This window comes from Mytilus galloprovincialis, chromosome 12, assembly GCF_965363235.1.
Source record: "Mytilus galloprovincialis chromosome 12, xbMytGall1.hap1.1, whole genome shotgun sequence".
Taxonomy (NCBI): domain Eukaryota; kingdom Metazoa; phylum Mollusca; class Bivalvia; order Mytilida; family Mytilidae; genus Mytilus; species Mytilus galloprovincialis.
The window spans coordinates 25,489,595-25,510,461 of record NC_134849.1 but is presented as its reverse complement, the minus strand read 5'-3'; the positions used below and the strand labels follow the sequence as shown (position 1 = coordinate 25,510,461).

Sequence of the window (20,867 nt, the reverse complement as noted above, 5' to 3'; positions counted from 1 at the left end):
GATTGTTTATTATTGCCGCATAAACCCCTCATCTCCTTTTATAAACACCATAATGCATTACTCATGTACTCAACTGTAGTATTTTGTTTGTGATAATAATCCTCTGATCTTTCTTAATTGTATGCGTCCAAAGAACTTTTCATAATCATCTTTCGTCGTCTTGTCTGTAAAATCGATGTGCATTTTTAACTGTCCTCCTTATCTTCGATAGTTATTGTTTCATTGTTCGTAGTGTATCTTCATATCTAGTTTATGGCATAGAAGATGTGGTATGATTGCAAATGAGACAACTCTCCATGCACAAAAGACAAAATGACAAAGAAATAAAAACTACACGTCATCATCATCATACGGTCTTCAACAACGAATAAAACTCTTGTAGCATATAGTCAGCTATATAAGTCCCTAAAGTATCAAATGTAAAACAATTCAAACGGGGGCCCGATGTATGTTTTATAATGAATGAAAAACAAATATGATATACATAAACAATCGACTGAATTACACTGACTTTGGACAGGCACATACAGAATGAAGCGAGGCCTAATCCTCCCCATAACCAGGGACAGAAGTGTAACAGTACACCATAAAAACAAACGATTTTCACATCTTGAATGAAAGTGGTCTTTCATCTGGGCTTGATCGGTTGTCATATTCTTTGCTAAAGTATCGACCAATTTTCGAACGAGTAAAGCTATTGCTATAACGTACAAGATCTCAACAAAATTACATATGAGGGTCTTGATGGGGTCCATAAATTCTATATTCTTTAAAGTAATAGGAATATTTTTCTAGATCTATAAAAAATACAGTTTATTCTGTAAAGTTCTTATGAAAATTATTTTACTATAAAGTGTTATGTATTTAGATGATTTCTTTATTCAAACGTTTGAACCAAGACTACACATGTCACTGCACATTTCTACAATCTTTCTGGTGTGTACAGAATATTCGCGTTATCATAGATCCCAAACGAGATACACGTGTGAGAGAATGTGCAGTAAAATTAAATGACACGTTGTAACTTGCAAAGTTAAGTGCAGGTGATCTAATTGCACAGAAGCAAAGTACCACTCTAAATTATTAGTTTCCTTATATAATCGTGCATCTCGAATTGAAATGAAAAATGATAATGTCGAATCTATGAAGGAAAGACAAATCCATGGTATTGTATTATGAGAACTAGTCTCTTATATAAATGAAACAAGGTCATGCAATGAGACCATAAGTATTTACAAGTTGTCAGATCTATGTAAACTTTATACGGAAAGAATAACATGTCTAGGTGCAGATGTTTCATCTTGAGTTAATAGTACACGACTGAAACACAGAATTGTATCCAATTTCCATAACTTAGATGCTTATACACAAGGCCTTGAAAACATTCTTGCTTTCAAAGATGACATTGGTCCTGCATTGAAGAGAGTTTGCTTAAAGGACTTTGATAATGGGTTCGTCGACATTTCAAAAGCAGCTACGTTTGTTCGTAAAGATATTTTCGCATCAAATTCAGAATTTAAAAGAACCTTCCCAAAGGGATTTCAGGAAGCTTCTGTACCCTAGTCAATGCTTTGTGCTTATTTTGGAATCATGATCCATGTAAGACTAGAAAACGTGATCTAGTAGATACTTTCTTCAAACTTTGACTGTCTGTCCCCTACGACCGAGTGTTAGAAATTCCTACTTCCATGGCCAATGATGATTGTCGTCGTTATGTCCAAGAAGATAGTGTTTGCCCTACCAGTCTACTACAAAATATATTTACATCATCGTCTGTAGACAACATTGATCACAATCCAAGCAGTATCTCGTTAAAAGATTCATTCCATGGCACAGGTATATCTTTATTCCAACATATTTCAGAGGATGTTCAAGGCGTTGTTCAAACATTTGACCAATCTGAACCTATGTTGAAATGTCAGTCAAAGAGTGTGTCTCTTTTACCAGAGAGTTATTCAAATCTTCCACCAGCTGTACTAAGATTCAGCGAACCAGATATCCCATTAGTTGAAGGTTAAATTTCAATTGATATGTCCTCATTCCCAGTTGCATTAAAAGGGGAATTCAAATGGCTGAACAGCTGTGGATAGGTTTTGGCACTGGAAATAACTTGCGATATATTTCAATTCATGAATTGTGCCTTGCTCTAGGACCATTGAAATTCAAAGTCTTTCCACTGTTCAATTCATTTACCGGTTGTGACACAGTCTCAGCTTTTTCTGGGAAAGGTAAGAAATCAGCTTGGGACACATGGTCTGTATATGAGGAGTTGCCAGAAGCATTTCTGCAGGTTATTGAGAATCCAAATGAAGTGGAAATTTTAAAAGTGTTAAAAGTAATAGAACGAAAAGTTGTGCTTTTGTGTGATCGGTCTAGTACAGCTTATATGGTGAATTAGTTAAGAAAACAGTGATTCACGCAGAAGACAAGAACAATTGACGATATTCCTCCAACACGAGATGCACTTCTTCATTGAACATACGAACGTGCAGCTTACCAAGGTAGTGTTATTTGGGGCAATTGTTTAGTTGCAAATCCAAGTATGCCATCACCAGATTTATTTGGTTGGTAAAATCTTGATGGTACTTGGGTACCATTCTGGGTTGTGTTTGCTGAAGCTTCAATGTCACGCCAAGAGCTCATCCACTGTGGCTGTAAGAAAGGATGTCGAGGAGCATGTAAATTCTTGAAAGCAGCATTTAAATGCACAGCATTATGCAACTGCTCACCGGACTGTGAAAGAAAAACTAATTGAGACTGTGCTTTCTTTTGATTTTCCTGCATTTGTATCATATTTTAATTACAATTTTAATCTGTTGTTATGTTAAATAGTTACTTGTGAGATTTTTTTTTTATCTCATTTCTAAAAAAGAAATACTCTTTGCACTGATTCAATACTGCATATGTTGTTTTTGTTTCATTTCAGGGAAATTGTGTCATTTCCTGTAACTGTGAAAAAATAAGAACTCGTCAAAGACGCCATTTTGAGTTGTATCGGCCATTTTTATTTCATAGTTAATGTCACCTGTTACATTAAATAATAATATGTTTGTATATACGTGCTTGTATTAAAATAAATGATCCATTTTTTTTTAATCATTTTTATACCATTTTTAAAAACAAACGTCAAATTTTTACATGTTAAACGGCGTCATTTTGAATATTGCCGCCATTTTGAAATATTATATATGCACCCAGGTATTAATGATACATTGTAGGCCTTTGTCGATATCAAATGATCAGTTTCACAGATAAAGTGACTTTCTATCATACAATGATGGTGTATACATATGAATACTGTCAAACTTAGACACTTTGACACGCCAATTTGAATTTGGACGCCATTTTGATGATTTCTGTATTATAAGGTTAAATAAAAAATAATTGGCATATCTTAATTGTACTTCCTTATGTTTGTGATATCTTCTGAACTCATTAAAATTGGAAGACTTCGTCAAGTGAATTATGTTATACTTATGTCGGCCATCTTGAATTTAGCGGCCATATTGGATTTTTTTTCGTGGCTCCATATCTGAATTTTGTCTATACCCCTTAATCTTTCACTATGCCAAGTTTCATGTTTTTACCATAAAGTGATCAATTATTCTGATATCCGCTGGACTATTACAAAACACAAGTTGGTAGTTCTCCATGTTTTGATTGTGTTAACTTCCATTAATAATAGGGATCTTTAAAATGGGTCTAATGTGAGTTTAGACAGCATAGGTTGATGCTCATTCAATATTAAAAAAAAAACATGTTGTATGATTGCCAATGAGACATTTCTCCACAAAAGATCAAATGACACAGCAATTTACAACTATAGGTCACCGTACGGCTTTCAACAATGAGCAAAGCCCATACTGCATAGTCCGCTATAAAAGGCCTTGAAATGACAAATTTAAAACAATTAAAACGAGAAAACTAACGGCCTAATTAATGTACATAAAATGAACGAAAAACAAATAAATAACATATCAACAAACGACAACCACTGAATAACAGGCTCCAGACTTGGGACAGGCACCTCAGTGGCGGATCCAGGAGGGGGTCCGGGGTGTGGAACCCCTTTGTTTGGCCGATCAATGCATTTGAATGGGGACATATAGTTGGAACCCCCGTTTGTCCTGGATTGGGACCCCCCTTTTTTAAATGGCTGGATCCGCCCCTGCATATACATACAGAATGTGACGGGGTTAAACATGTTAGCGAGATCCCAACCCTCCTCTAACCTGGGACAGTGGTATAATAGTACAACATAAGTACGAACTATAAAAATCAGGTGAAAAAGGCTTAACTCATCAGATAGATACAAATAGAAATACATCTAATAAAAACACAGAGTTGAAGTGCTGTTTTTATTATCAATCTCAAGAAAAATAATTTGTTCAAAACAAGTTACTTCTGTAAGTTAAAGTAGTATATGTGGATCTTCTACGAGTATATTTATATCATGATATCGCCAAAATATCACATGATATCTTTAATACCTTAAATTATTTTCAGTATTTGAAAAAGGTAACTCGTTTGTAAAGCATTCGTTGGCCTTTTCAGTACTATAGAAATCCGACGGTTGAATAGGGGTAAGACTATATGCCCAATTTGACTGTTGGAATCTTCGAACAATTAAATATGAAAAGAGAATACTTCATTAAAAGACAAACATGCAAACATTGGCGTTGACTGACATAAGCCATACATTCAATATACTGGCAGAAGCCATGCTTACAATTGAATTAAAGCATATAGATAAGACACATTTACAGTTAGGAAACAAAAGGTCTAAAAACAGCCAAATAACAAAGATGCCATATGAAACTACACAAGTTATTTCTCTTTTTTGTTGCAGTCCTCTGGTTCGGATGAAATTCATTAAAAAGACAAGTGTGCATAGTCTGCATAATATTGACAATATCAGCGTTTTTTTTTTTTTTTTATTATGGAGATTCCGATATTTGATATAAATGAATGGAATCAATGTCCGTCTTCACATTTATGAAAGATTCTATTTATTTTCATATTTCCTATTGGAGTCCAATTTATTGTGTGGATTTAAATGCTCAGCAGTAATCGGTTGGAATAGGCACGTTAAACAAGTGCCAACCTAATTGGTTTTAAATTATATGCTTCGTATATGAGAGAGCAACGCTCTCTGTGCGTTAACTGTTGCGACGTGCAATTTCTGTCCTGATACACTATTTCATTATGTTTTCGGTAATGGTATAATTTCTCGCCCTTCATTCACATCGAAACACTTTGCAGAACCTTCATATCGAATGTATTGTTAGTCTGTTCTCGTACATGAAAGATTTGCCACTGGATATTGAGCAACAGCAACCAATTAATTCTATATTTGACATTTAAAAAGAAAATGGATTTCATATTCGGCGCTGTCAGTTTAAAATACATTCTATTAGTGTTCAATATGTATAAATACAAAGCTATACCGCGTCAAATTACCATTCCGACCATGCGAGGGCTTCATCGCCATTCGTGGTCGTTAAAGAAAACATAAATAAGAAAATGTCCATTGCAACAACTATTTTTGAGAAAGGTTTCCAGTGGCATGTTGCCAAATACAATAAATGAGCTATGTCAAAACTTTTGTAAAACTTTGCATACAACTTTGGCTCGTTTAACTATAACTGAAAATCAAAAAAAAAAAAAAAAATGAATTCATTCATCTCTTTCGAATTTTGGAATTTCAAAAATTCGAAAGAGATGAATGCGTTCATTTTTTTTTTCGATTTTCAGTTAATCAATATAGAATTAGTTCTTTTAAAACTCGATGATGCACATGGGTATATAAATCGGCAAAAAGTCCTGAAATTTGTCTTAAAATCATAAATGATATTCAATTACCAATACATAGATTTTCTTAAAAAATCGTAATTTGTAGATTTAATTATTACCGTTTTAATGAAGTAAAATAACAGTATAATTGTTCTGGCAGTGCATGAACTTGTAAGCAACACTATATATATATCGTGTACTGTGATCTGCTATATATCGGATATACTTCTTTTTAAACAAAGTCCGTTTTGTTGTAAAAGACAAATAATAGTTCTTTGTGTTTGTCAATCATATTCATAATGTGTTCGGATTAAAGGGGCATACTCTACCACCAAGCAATAATAATGAACTTGAATAACGTAGAAATTCCACTGAGTAATATTGTTAAGGTCCCGATGAAGTTAAACATTTCATAGTTAAAGCAGAAAAACGCGCTTCAGATGCATGAGACTTATACATTAGTTGTTTTCATTTTTTAATTTTTTTATTATCACCTTGACTGAAAAAGTTGAAACTTGATATACAATACAGGTCAATACAAAATGTCTAGTGTATTTTTCCTAAGACTATGAATTTTATAACATTGAGTTAAACTGTCAGATTTTAAAGTACTTTGACGCAGGATTTCTTTTATAAATGATAGTTGTCACAGATCTGTAGCTGTGACACTTCTACAACATGTATGTGAATATCATGCCAGTGAGTGTAAATAAACTCATCATAGATACCAGGACTATATTTAGCAAATACGCCAGACGCGCGTTTCGTCTACAAAAGACTCATCAGTGACGCTCGAATCCAAAAAAGTTAAAAAGGCCAAATAAAGTACGAAGTTGAAGAGCATTGAGAACCAAAATCCCTTAAAGTTTTGCCAAATACAGCTAAGGTAATAGAGGTCTGTTTTTGATTTTTTTATTTTGGTGGGAGGTGGGCTTCATGATGATTTCGTATTCTTTTTACTGAGTTTTTTTTTTTTTATGCCAGGCTCAGTTTCTCAATAAAAATTTTAATTCTTTATACTTTTTGTCCATTATTCTCCATTTACATATTTTAGAATTTCAGATAATAGTCTTTGATGGTCTATGTGATATCTATTAATTCCTTGTATTTTTGCCCTTAAGGGCATACGATACAGTTACAGGGAAGGTAATGACGTTGCTAACGTAAAATGTTATTTTCGCGACGTCAAACTATGACATATCGGGAAAAGATGCATTTTTCGACTGATTTTTATCATTCAAACTGATTTAATTTGAAAACGAGTGCATGGACCCCTATTTTTTAAAACAGCAATTTGTTTCATTTTGCAAGGAGATTATGTGACCCAAATTTTATAAAACTGTAAATAGCGCAATTTTTTTAATTTTAATAAACATGCAGCAAAAAATGACGTTTTTTTCTCTATTCATGAACATTTGATAAATATAGAGTTATTTCAGAATAAAAATTGCATAAATTTTTAACGATACTTAATGATACAGAAATTACGGATTATTTAACAAAAAACAATTTGTGTTTATCTTTTAAAACAAAAAAGTTATGTCTTTCTTTCGAAAAAGAAAATACGGACACAAATCTGAATTTTGAGCAAATATACAAAATTTCGACCTCATTTTACTCAAAAAGTAGCACATGAAGGTATATTTTTTATTACATATTTGATTTAATCAGGTAAAAAATAGCCTATATGCAAATTTTCATCAACTTGTAAATACAGGTTCAAAACTGTATCGTATGCCCTTAATCTCTGTCAATCAATGAACCCTGAAAATATCCAAAAATGTACATGTAAAATAAAATAATATCATAATCCTGTGATAATAATAATGGTTTTATTTGACTCTTTTATATCTAAAATATGCAATCGTTTCACTTTGATGAAAAGTCTTCGTTTTTTCTCACCCGAAATGTATTTCGAAAAGGGAGACAACAAAAACTAATCAATTTATTCTCACTAGATGGCGTTAAATTTTTACTACGGCAGCCATTTTCTTTAGGAAACAGCGAGTGAAGAGTCGCCAGATAGAAAATAACTTTTCATAAAGCCTTTTAGGCTTTGAATAGTATCGAGAATTATACCAATGCCAAAATGTTTCCAATTCCAGGTACCACAATTTGTTCCGTGAAATGAACTGCGTAACGTTTAGCAATCAAAGAACTTTGCCCCACGCCATTTTAAAAAACACGATTTATTTTGTTCTTTTGTTATGAACATGTTGATTTTTGTTGAAATTAAAAAGGTCATTTAAGAATTATTAAAATGTTTGATAATTTACTCTCGTAAAGATGACGTTTTATGATGTCAGGTCAAGAAAAGCCACCAAACAAGAGTTCAAGGCTGTTTTTTCTGATTTTAAGAACGTTTCTATCCTGTGTTTATCAGATTTATAAAAGAAGTTAACCAAAGAGGCTACTGTTGTGTTAGATAAGCAAAATAACAGCATGGTGTTACCCCTGCCATTCTGATGTCCAACCCACATTTGAATCTGTTACAGTAAAGGAAATGTATTATTAGAAAATCCTGTTCTGAAGATTTGTATATTATTCTACGCTCGCATTGAACCTGTTTTATGTGTATGGTTAGGGTTAGGGCTAGTCCAAATAATTATGACGGTGGTACAGCTATTTTAATTTATTTCTGGGACCCTTCCTAAGGCGTCATAATGCTGAAGCTATTTTTTTACGTCTGGAGTTAGAGAGCAAATTTTGGGGGAAATATAAAATATGAAAATTGGTAAAGTTTGGCAGACCCAAATTTCCGGATAATGTAAATCGAACGTTCCAGAAATTTCGGTCAACAATTTCTTTGATCTCTTGCAAACAGTCTTTTCTAAATCTGCTACCTGTTCTAATCAGCATATCGGCTGAATGTTGTTTTTCATGAAAATATAAGAATAGTCAGTTGTTGGTCTGAAATAATATATCAGTTCTTACCAACTGTTTATTCTGGGTTTATTTTCAAGGATCTTGGTGTGCTTTTGATAAATGTCTTGCTTTTTAATACAATATTCTTTAAGGTTCATCTGAAGGAATTGAAAAATATGGCTGTTTTTACACCCATAAATTTACTATTAGTACAGACAAACTGATGCATCTAGGAAAGTTTTAAGACATGGCTGGACCTACATGTACGTATATAAAAGTTATATGAAGTCTCAAGTTTCAGAAAATTAATGAATAACCTGGATTTTGACGTGAATTTTTTTCCAGTCTGCATAAGATAGCAAAATAAACAAACACACAAGTTTCATTGGATATGGTCCACTCAGTCATGTCAGTTACACAGTTTAAATCACCTATTGTTTACAGGTGTCTATTGTCCATCTGTTGTCCATTTAAATCAATACTACTCACAACATCGATTATATGAGGGGAGCTTCTCAAACGTTTTCCAACTTAGTTTATTTTTGCACCTTCTGCATGGATGAAAAAAAAAGAAAAGCAAAATCAAGAAAACTTTATAATTTTCTGAAACATAAAATGCATCTAAAATAATTTATCTAGGTCCAGCCCTGCCAACTTTCGCAGGTGCACTGGTTTTTTTGTATACGGAGTATAATTGGAGGTGTAAATACGTCCATGTTAGCCAAAAGGTTATGATGAACCTTAAGAGGAGTCTGATACCTGGGGAAAAAGCTAATCAATATCTATTATTATTATTACATGAACTGATTTTTCCTTTAAAGATTAAATGCAAATTTAAAGAATTAGTCTTTTAAATTATTAATGTTATTAACATTACATGAATATAAATAAAAGAAATCAGAAATTTGAAGTGATCTACTAGGATATTCAGTTTGGATGTAAACAGTTTCTTAAAAAATTTCTTTTTTTTCTTTCTTATAGTACCTTTTTCTATTTCTTGAAAAAATAATTTTGAACAATCCCATTCTCATGATTCTGTGAAATGTGATTTCAATTATTAAATTGAATGACATCATCTGAATATCAAATAGAAGTTTCCACTGTGCCTTATAATGCAACAAATTCTGAACAGTAGTCTTCACGCTAAGTGGCAGCCCAGGCTCGTAAAATTGCTCTCGGGCTTGTAAAAATCATATCTACAGGCCAACAGAACCTAACTAAAAATTTTCAAAAATTGAGCTCCGGGCCTGTAGATTTAACAGTTCATCGTGAAGGCTGTGAACAGATATAACAAGATTAGCTTTACAATTAAAATGCCTATTTATTTTACAACTAAACATACAGTTAGTTTTCTCGTTTGAAATGTTTTACATTGTCTTATCGGGGTCTTTTATAGCTGACTCTGCGGTATGGACTTTGCTCATTGTTGAAGGCCGTACAGTGACCTATAGTTGTTAATGTCTGTGTTATTTTGGTCTTTTGTGGATAGATAGATCTTTTTTATATACAGGAAATGGTGAAAATCCTGTACAGTTATGAATTGGTGGAAACACGATTTTCCCCCCAGATTTTGATAATCTCCACTCAAAAAATGCAGACCTACATTCCTTCTTTTTTTCAGGATACATCCCTTGAACCACACAATCATATAATTTTATGTGGTCTGACGTGTATAATTCTACTTGCAAGCATGAATAGTTTATACAAATCAAATGATAAATGAATATTTTTATACTATGAAATCTATAATTGTACAACTGCATTGATAGACAATTTTTACAGTACGATGTATGTCGGAATTATTATGATGTTTGTATTTGTACAAGTGAATTAACTACTGTACAATATATATGTGGGTATTAAAATGATGCATGCATTTCATCCTTAATTGCAAAAAACAAGAAGTCCATTACATGTAATAGGCCTCTTAAGAAGCTATGTGTATTATAATGATAATTACTGCATGTTTAAAAATGACCTGAAAAGGAACATTGCGCTGCAACTTGCATCTGCTTTTTATACAAACAAAAAACACCTTGAGGATATAAACCCAAGTCACGTTTTGTGTTAAAATGCAGTTTTCTTTTCCAAACTAAATACGATAGCTCTCCTCGCCTACATGTTTGATAAAGGCACCTTTAAAAAAAATGTATTGGATTTTTTTTTTTGTAAATTAGATTTTTTTATATATATTTTTTTTTAAATTTATATTAATGTATATTAGATGTTATTCTTACCTATCTATTTGTTCGGAAAATTAAGATATGTTCAAGTATTTCTTGTGTTTTCCTTGGCTATTGTTTGACTTGTAAATGAGCCATTGAAACCAAAATATGAAAAGCACGTAATGCTATCTTATTTAGTTGGAAAAAGAAAACTGCAGTATGAAATTGTATGATATTAAGACAACAATGACGAATCTCGCTTGGTGTTAAGCTTACAGTGCTATTACTAATATAATTAAAGAGGTGCTGGTCGTTTACACTGTTGCATTATAGGTAATTATTATTTGCCAATGTATTGAAAGACTTTTTTTTTAATATTCCCTAAAAAACGTACACATGGTCTGAGATAATAAATGCACCTTGATACTTATGAACTGATGTTTCTAAAAAGAATCAATTACTTTCTGGAAAAAAATTAGGTTCAGTATATAAACAAAAAAAAATTCAATTTTTTTCTGGTTCAAATAGGTGACTTAGCGACTTGTTTAAACATGACATTTTTTTGTGCTAGGACTGAAAAGAAAGATAAGTAGTGTAAGCAGAAACACAATGATATTTATGTTTTTTCAAGCCTTGTGTAATACATGTAAGAGTGGAATTGGCAACCCAAAACAGTTTTAATTCTCCAGTTAATAAAATTTGATTTATTTTGTCTGTTTAAGTTGTTGAAGGGAATGCTGTTTGTGTTGACTCTTGTTCATACCAATACCATTGTACAACTTCAAACTCAGAGTGTGACTCGATATGCACAAGATAATTCCACTTTGACTTAACTATTTAATTCTAAACCTCATCTCATTATTCATTCACACTTGCATGTACTTAGATTTGTTTGAACTCCCAGAATGCATCAGTTGAATTTCCTGTTTTTAAAGTTCAAACTTTTGGTTTAGTGTTGATGCTGTGTTTTAGTCTGTAGTATGAAAGTTCATCATTTATGTAATATGTATAAAGGGATCAATTTAAACATAAAAAATAAGGAAATAGTACACTCTTGAGAAACTAAATATATATAAAACAACCAAAATACAGACTTGCAAATGAGTTACTGCAAAAATGACACTAAGAATTGTATATAGAATGCAACAGTGTAAAAAAATCATTCCATCTAACTTCTGGTATAAATTTAATCCTTAGACATGTTAAAGAAAAACAATTTTATTTAAAGTTGCATGATAAGAATTCATTTTATTTATCAACTATGATTATGAAATACTTATTTTTGTTTTTTCTTTTAAAAAATGTTGCTTGCAAAAAAAAAAAAAAAGAATATTTTTAACAGATCTCTAGATCTAGATAAACTCCATGTCCATTGATGGGCCTTAAAACTTCCTATAAACCTTATTAGGGAAAAATTTCTGGCAAAAGACAGCCATTGACCTACATGCAAAATTTTATTTCATTATGGTAGCTGATTTGCAAAATATAAACAGTTTGAGGCTAAATATGATAATGAACATTTTTAGGCCTTGGCGGAAAAAATTGTGAAAATCTTCAAATTATACAAAAAAATTTGAAAGTCTCTTCCTTAATTATCTATGATGGGCAAAGTTTTTCTTAAAGCATAAATGTAGGAGAAAAAAAGACTTTTAAACTACCCCCACACCCATGTCCAATAATAAAAATATCCTGGACAATTCAGATTTTTTTTAAGAGATTTGTTATTCTCTATTATAACCATAATAAAGCATTTGAAAAAACTTTGTAGTAAGATGGAATGAAACTTTTAAATAAAAAAATCCAGCACGATTTTGCCGAACACAAATCGACTGACGACATTTTTTCTTTATTAAAGGTATATCCAGTATTATGAACCAACAACTCAATGGTACGTACAGTATACAAAAGTATTTCTTATTGTCAGTTTCTTCTCAAAGTTGTCATTTTAAAGGGGTTAAGGTTTTGAGATGAGGAGAAAGTGCTGTTAAAAATTTTTATAAAGTCACCATAGAACCTAAATTTTGAACGAATGGAAGTTATCACAAAAAATATAGTAAAATGACTCCTTAAAACAAAAACATACTAAAATGAATAAATTAAAAGAAATAATACTGCACAACGTATGGATGTACGTTATACTTTTACAATTTTGTAAATTGGTTCTGAAGAAATATACATGTAGGCTAAAGTTTGTAAACATTGGAAAAAATAAGACTTATTTCAAATCTGATGAAAAATCCATCACCTTTTGATGAAACAAATGTATTGAACACATGTATCAGAATGATTAAACATGTTTACCCATTCTGTAATAGTCAAATTTCTGATCTTGTCACATTTGTATTATAATATGTTATTTATTAATTTTAATCATGTTAATATGAATGCACAACTACAAAATAAATCTTATACTAATAACATGATTAACAGAAATACTACTAGATTTATATTTAATACTTACGTTTACTAATAATACTTAGATTTTGTATAAAGTTAAAAACAGTTGTATGTTTCAACTTCTCAAACAAATTATGTAATATCCTCCCCTGCCTATCATTGCCTATACTTAATAAAATTCTCAAAAATATGTTTCAAAATTTCAACTTATTTCACATGAAAATAATAGTCACAACTATGCATACAAAATTACAACAAACCGCATTCAAGACTTGAGAACTTTAGCATTACTTTAGTCACAGCAAGAAGTTGTTCCCTCTAATTAATAATCATAAAATTATTATTTTTTTTTTTATCAATTAATAACAATTATACATAGTGTGTTTGTGTGTAATTTTATACCAGGACCTCTTTAGAATTGGATTTTATTTATTTTGGTTGCATATTTTACGCTTGGCTGTTTTTGTTTTGCCTTAGTAGACATTTGGTGTTGTGTTCATTTAGTGTAGATATATATATACATGATTTATATACAGGAATGAATGCCATGAAGAGATAGCTAGATGCTATTTGTGTTTTCATGTATTATATTACCCATAATTCCTTAGGGCTGTTCTAGAAAATACTAAAAATGTCCCCCTCAGGGACGGCATATTTTAAAAACCCCACCACCCACAGAAATAAAATAAATTGGAACAAAGCTCCCTTTGCATTTTGGTATTTCAAATACAACCACCCTCATGGAGGTGGGGGGATAGTATTTTCTGGAACAGCCCTTATACAACCACCCTCATGGAGGTGGGGGATAGTATTTTCTGGAACAGCCCTTATGAATGAATCACCATCCTACATACATGTACAATTAATATTCACACCACTAGAAAAGTTATCCCAAATGTGCACAATCAGTGATGTCAGTTATTGTTAGAAGGTATTTGGACAAGAATGTTAGTGTGTCTGTATTCATTCTGTGCATAGGAAAACAATATTACATGTACCTAACATGTTAATAGCAAAAGTGGATAGTCAACTAAAAAAACTTCATCAGGCCACACTTAAAAATATTTTGGTTTACCCAAACCCTACCCAAAGGTTGAGACAGTGGGTAGGTAGGTAGGCATTTGTTTTTTTTTTTTTTTAAAGAAATTGAAGTATCAGATGTTTATTAGTCTTCATGCCTAGTTGATTTAAAAAAAACTTCTTCAAATCAGGACAATAAAAGAATTTGAGTAGGTAGCTTTTTTCTGGGTAGGTAGCGTTTGGGCAAACAAACCTATTATTTATTATGGCCTCACTCTTCAGAATTTTTCTTACTTCTCTAAAATTGTTTTCACATGGTAAGAAACAAGAAGATGACACACGAAGAAGATATTTAATATTGTTTAATTCCTCAAAAGAATGGCATATATGTACATGATGTATTTTGTCCTATTTACAGTTAGTCGTAAATATAAATTTTCAGTTTGCTGAAAACTTTGGCGTGAGTATGAATTTACAAAATGTAAAATATTCTGTAATATGTACATGATGTAAAGCATGTTCAGTGTACGTTTCATTTAAATAAAAATTAAATGAAAGCTATATGATATTGGTTTTAAGTCTGTTATTCTATAGTTTGAACATTATGAAATTATTAACATTATGGTAATCTCTCTTGTAGGTCAAACATCAATACCATTCACACCATTCCCAATACAGCAACCTGAAGGTAAGTCATGAATATTCATCAAATATTTGCCTATGAATATTCATCTAGTATTTGCCTATGAATATTCATCTAGTATTTGCCTCTGAATATTCATCTAGTATTTGCCTATGAATATTCCTGTAATATTTGCCTCTGAATATTCATCTAGTATTTATCTATGAATATTCATCTATTATTTTCCTATGAATATTTCTCTAATATTTGCCTATGAAGTTTCATCTAATATTTGCCTCTGAATACTCAGAAGGCGTCATGCAATCCATTCAGTTTTGTGGTGGTGTTCCATGGTTATTGATGGTTTAATTAATAATGAGCCATATCTCTTGCATGTAAAAGACACCCTTGAATGTTTCGAAAAAGAGCAGGCTTATGCCGCTACAAGGCAGCACTCCCATCTGCAGAGTGGAAAGGGATTAATATAAGTTGCAATAACTTGTTTACCAATCCACTATAACTAAATAACTGTTATGAGACCATGCTGTCTATTGCTAAACTTAGTCTGTCTTCAACTTTAATTTGAGAAGGACATTTACAGCACCATCCATACATGCCCTAGCTGTGCCAACTTTTTTTTTTTTTTTGAAAGAATATATATTAGATACACAAATGTAAATATAATGTTTGAACTTTCAGTACCACCACACCAATTACACGAATTACCACCACCACAGCCAGTAGTTCCAAGGGCAGATTTTATATCACCAGCCAGACCCAACCATGGAACCGACGGCAAACCAATCTTACTACGCGCCAATCACTTCCAGGTCCGCATACCAAAAGGAGTTATCCACCATTACGATATTGCCATTACACCAGATAAATGTCCACGCAGGGTCAACAGGTAAGTAGATAAATCTTTTACCTATTACCAGGAGGTAGAATAGTTTTGCCTTACAGAATCAAAGTACACAATACTTTATATTTACATTCCTATAATCAAGCATTCAAAAATATCCCATCCCATTCCACTTTACAGATCCTGTCTATTGCATGATTATTAATTGTTTCTTCACGTAAATATGAATGTAATAATTGCCACTGGATGTTAAGAAAGCATTAATCCACAAATCACCTTTGTTAATATTTGCATCATTATTTTTCAGGCATTATCCGAGCTTTGACACTTATCTCAGTTGATACTGATTGTTGAATACGCTTGATTCATTTAAATTTGGGGATTGAGAAAAACTTGCATTTTCGGGGATATATGATTTCATGGTTTGACAATCTTTGAATACAAAGCCCATACTTACTTACTTATCCTCTTCGCTCAGGTTTGAGCATAAGGTTAACACAAGTCCTCGCCACTCTGGTCGGTTCTTTGCCATTGTTTCTGCCTTTCCCCATGTCATCTTTAGGTCATTTAATTCAATCTCTATTGTCCTCTGCCATGTTGTTTTGGGGCGTCCTCTTGGTCTTTTTCCCTGTGGTGTCCATCTAAGACAAAGCCCATAGAAAATGTGTAATTCATTGAACATGTAAATGTGTACTTCATTGAACATGTAAATTTTTTGGTTCACCTGTACAAATGAAATCCATGAAAATTGATATCACACGAATAATAATGAATCTACAGTAGGAGGAAATAGTATTGATTTGGTGAGCAGATCGTCATTGAAAATGAACAATATGTGAATTCACATTACTCTAAGACGTGTCACGTTACTTATCTATCCCAAATTCATGTATTTGGTTTTGATATTATATTTGTTATTCTCAAAGGATTTTGACTAATGCTTAGTCCGTTTCTGTGTGTGTGTGTGTGTGTTACATTTTAATGTTGTGTCGTCGTTCTCTTATATTTAATGCATTTCCCTCAGTTTTAGTTTGTTACCCCGATTTTGTTTTTTGTCCATGGATTAATGAGTTTTGAACAGCGGTATACTACTAACATTGCCTTTATTTACATATTCATCATAATGATCCTTGTTTTTACAGAGAGATTGTAGAGACCATGGTAACAGCCTACAGTCAGAAGATATTTAATGGACAGAAACCCGTGTTTGATGGTAGGAAGAATCTGTATAGCAGGGACCCACTGCCTATAGGCAGAGATAGGGTATGTTACTTGTTATACAAAGTCTATGAATCTGTAGCCTTTTAGCAGTACCAATGAAAAACTGATAGCCTTTAAGGTGGTACCCAACACTTTCACCGAAATTAATTTGGCTCGTTTAATTTTCATAAAATTTTGTCAAAATATTTACTTTGACCCTTTAACAAAAATATAAAAATTTCAAAAAATTTGAACCAACCGTTTTGTCAGAAAAGTTACACTGGTTATATAGCAGTTTGACAAACACCAATTTTGATCATTGAGAAGCTTAATATTCCCTTTACAACACAACATAATTAAAACGTTAAGCTGACTTTACAGAGTTATCTCCCTGTGGTGTTAGGTACCACCTTTAAGATATTGACATTGATTTCATTTTTTTCATGTGTTTATAATTCACATCTAAGGCTTAAATTAAAATATTGTTTGTTTGCAGTTTACCGACCGACCCTTGAAAATCCTCCCGACTGTGAAAATTTTATTGCTTTAAATTTGAAGAAATTTTTTTTAATACTTCTATTGACGCGATCCGGAACTTTGGGTCCTTTCCGGAAATGATTTAAAGTCTGGGTCAATTACGCATTTCAAGTTCGGTTTTTCTTAGCTTCCCGTCAAGCGTTCATGTGACCATTTAATGATAAAGCACATGGAAATTGTTTACAGGTATCCATGAAGTCACGGAGGAGTACTTTACGCTGTCGTCTCGTGTCAATTTTAAGACAAATAACAAACAAAAAAGTTTATTAGTAAACTGTTTATACAGATTCAGGCACATGTAATGATGTGTGATGATATCATTGACGATGATGCAGCGGATATTCATAACTGACACGATAACCATTCTGTCTCAAACAAATCGGGTACAGAATCTGTGGAACCTGACTTTATGGAACCAATTTCAGTGGTTAAATAATTCGACAGCAGCTTGAAGTATGGCATATTTTCTACTAATCGTTGTGAAGACGACAAAGATGAAACCACTCCTCCGTGACTTAAATCTTCATGGATATCTGTAAACACGCCTGTACGGAGAAATGGGCTCATTTGAAATGTTAATGGATATAGACCATGCCAAATCAATAAGAAGCAACCCTAACTACACAAAGATGTAGAGAAAATGAATGGTTAGCTTGAAAAATAAATATACTCTCTCTATATTAAATCTATCTTCGATTGCAATGAGTATGCTCCTTTAGGATAAGGGGGGCTGCCCCACTCATTGCAATTATTCTCTTTCTTACAATATTAAATATACCCAAACTGTGTGGCCTGTGTGAATTCAATTAAAACATGTCCTTAGGAGCTATACTGCCAATTTTTTTTATGCATTAAAAACATTTCAGTACAGACCATTTACTTTTAATGGGGTGCTATGGATTTCACCCCAAACTTTAGATTTCTTTGGTTTTCATTAAAGCCTGGCAAAAATATAACCTTATCACATATAATTAAATATTGTTAGAAATATGAAAACAGTCAAATGTCTTAATACTTTTTTTTCAAGTTGCCTTTTTTTCAATTGAGGAAGATTCAATGGTTATTTTTTTTTTATTAAAAATACACTCTTTAATACATTGTCTTATTTATCTTTAATATCTACATTTTTCTGATGAAAATACTCTACTCATGAAATATTCTAGTCAAGAAGCATACATGTCTGAATATATTTCTTTAAAACAGTTCTAGTCATAATGACATTCCTTGTTTATAAGTGTTCCAGTATTTAATAATTATACCATATTTTATGTCATAAATTGGATAATGACACTATGTTAAAGTTTCAGTTTTGGTTAAAAAGTTTTTTATCTGAAAATGCCTGTTCATTTGATGTTGGTTTTCAGCATGTCCAGTGTTTGTTGTTTTAAAATGTTTTTTTTTTTCTTCACAAGAAACTTGGTTTAGTGTAACTGCTTGTTTAAACTGTATTTTGGCTTATAAAATAAAATATTTTTCCTATCTACCGACCCTTCAGTCTGAAGGTACAGTCGGAAAACTGCAAACAAACATATTTTTAAGGTTGGCCTAATGTATACATTGTGTAAGGTCTTAAATGAGAAGAAATTAATCTGGAAACCTATATGTTAATCTCTACTGAAAATCTCAACATGAAAAAGTTCGATTCAGTTCTTAAATTAACATCTTGCTTATGGGATACTGTTAACCAATCAATATTCGAAAGGGGAAAAACAATATGAATAAATCTGTTTATATGTTCAACTTTAAATAAACTGATAATATCATAAACAAATCATGAAAATTCATTGCTAGAAAGTTGGTTATGAACGGTTGATAACTTAATGAAGTATCTGTGAAAAAAAAGGTTATGTTCAGTATATTTTCGGGGAAAAACATGTTTACCAAAATGTATGTTATATTTTTCTGTTTTTAGATTGAATATTTCTGTCCTTTTGAATTTTCATGACATTTCATTCATTGTTTTTAATAATTCATTACATTTGTCAACATCATTAAGTTGTATTGAAAAAAGTTGAACTTATTTGACTTGTAGCTACATGTACCTTGTAAATCTAAGTTTTCAGAATATTTAGGCTCAGATTTGTACATTATACATGTTATATAGACCAAGCTCCACAATGTGTTAAAAATTAGAATTGAATGATTGCTGTGGAATCATATATTTTGTTAGTTTTAATTTCGCTGATTCTGGAAATAATGTATTTTCATAGATATTTAATAAATTAATTCTACCAAAATCTGTGTTGAAGCCTGTAGAGATGTCTTTTTTTGCTGAAGATAAGAATTTATGGTTAACCTAAAAAAAATCTTCTAAAACTGAAATTCTATGAAAAATATATGAATCAACAGTATGCAACTTTTGAGAGTCAGGGTCTTAAAATTTTCTGGACTACAGCAGCCCACTGACACTTGTATGTCTAATACACTACAGGTTGAATTAGAAGTCACTCTGCCCGGTGAGGGCAAAGATAGGGTTTTCAAAGTGGCAATAAAGTGGGTTGCCCAAGTCAGCCTGTTTTCCCTTGAGGAAGCTATGGACGGGCATGCCCGACAGATTCCATTTGAAGCCATTCAAGCTTTGGATGTGGTCATGCGCCATTTACCGAGCATGAAGTAAGTAATTATTGATGTTGTAGAGGTCAATCATTGTGTCGTTTGTCTTGTCTATGTCACAGGTGGAACTGGAAGTCACATTGCCTGGCGAGGGAAAGGACCGTGTATTCAAGGTAGCAATAAAATGGTGTGCTCAGGTTAGCCTGTTTGCTCTTGAGGAAGCCCTTGAAGGACGTGTACGACCAATACCCACTGATGTTACCAATGCCCTAGATGTTATAATGCGCCACCTACCTAGTCTTACGTAAGTTAGAGAAGTCTGCAGGAAAATAATCATTAAAGAAGAGTTGATGTTTTATAGATAGTTCAATATGTTGGCAGGTAGACCATGTTTATAACTTATATACTTATGTACCCTGTTTGATGTTGTTGAGCATGTTGTTAAATATTTCATTCTATAATCTTTTGTGTCTGTAATCGTGTATCCCAATGCAAATCAAATTTTAACATTTAGATGTTGCAATTTAATCATAATTATTTTTTTTATATAATACACTAGAAAACAGTTCGTCTCTATCTATTTATAAAGCTACTGTGATGACTGTACAGACAAGTTAATGAGAGCTAAAATATTTGTCACTGGAAGTTAAGCAACCAACACTCAATCAGTCTTAAGTCACAAATCAGAATGTTTTAATCATTAGTACTGCCACATGGCCACACCAGCAATCAACCTTAACTAAATTACATTTCTGAGTGTGACAAATCGTTGCTAAAGTTCAACACCAGCAATGACAACAATAGGTGTAAGAAGATGTGGTATATAATGAGTGCCAATGAGATAAGTCTTCAT

At 32.2% G+C, this 20,867-nt stretch overlaps 1 protein-coding gene across 11 annotated transcripts in view; it reads left to right on the top strand.

Annotated features, from left to right (window-relative positions):
- The first annotated feature begins 7,749 nt into the window (after nucleotides 1-7,749).
- The window catches only part of LOC143055014 (protein argonaute-2-like), a 49,348-nt gene continuing 36,230 nt past the window's right edge, over nucleotides 7,750-20,867 (top strand). For 6 of the 11 annotated variants that reach the window (XM_076228145.1, XM_076228144.1, XM_076228142.1 and 3 more), the window contains exons 1-6: nucleotides 7,750-7,898; nucleotides 12,679-12,711; nucleotides 14,881-14,928; nucleotides 15,562-15,769; nucleotides 16,867-16,987; nucleotides 20,137-20,318. In XM_076228145.1, coding sequence (XP_076084260.1) covers nucleotides 7,883-7,898; nucleotides 12,679-12,711; nucleotides 14,881-14,928; nucleotides 15,562-15,769; nucleotides 16,867-16,987; nucleotides 20,137-20,318 — 608 coding nt within the window. In that variant the 5' untranslated portion in view covers nucleotides 7,750-7,882. Of the gene's footprint in view, nucleotides 7,899-12,678; nucleotides 12,712-14,880; nucleotides 14,929-15,561; nucleotides 15,770-16,866; nucleotides 16,988-19,859; nucleotides 20,075-20,136; nucleotides 20,319-20,867 lie in introns of those variants that run through there. The other 5 variants (XM_076228150.1, XM_076228148.1, XM_076228147.1 and 2 more) reach the window with 3 other exon arrangements.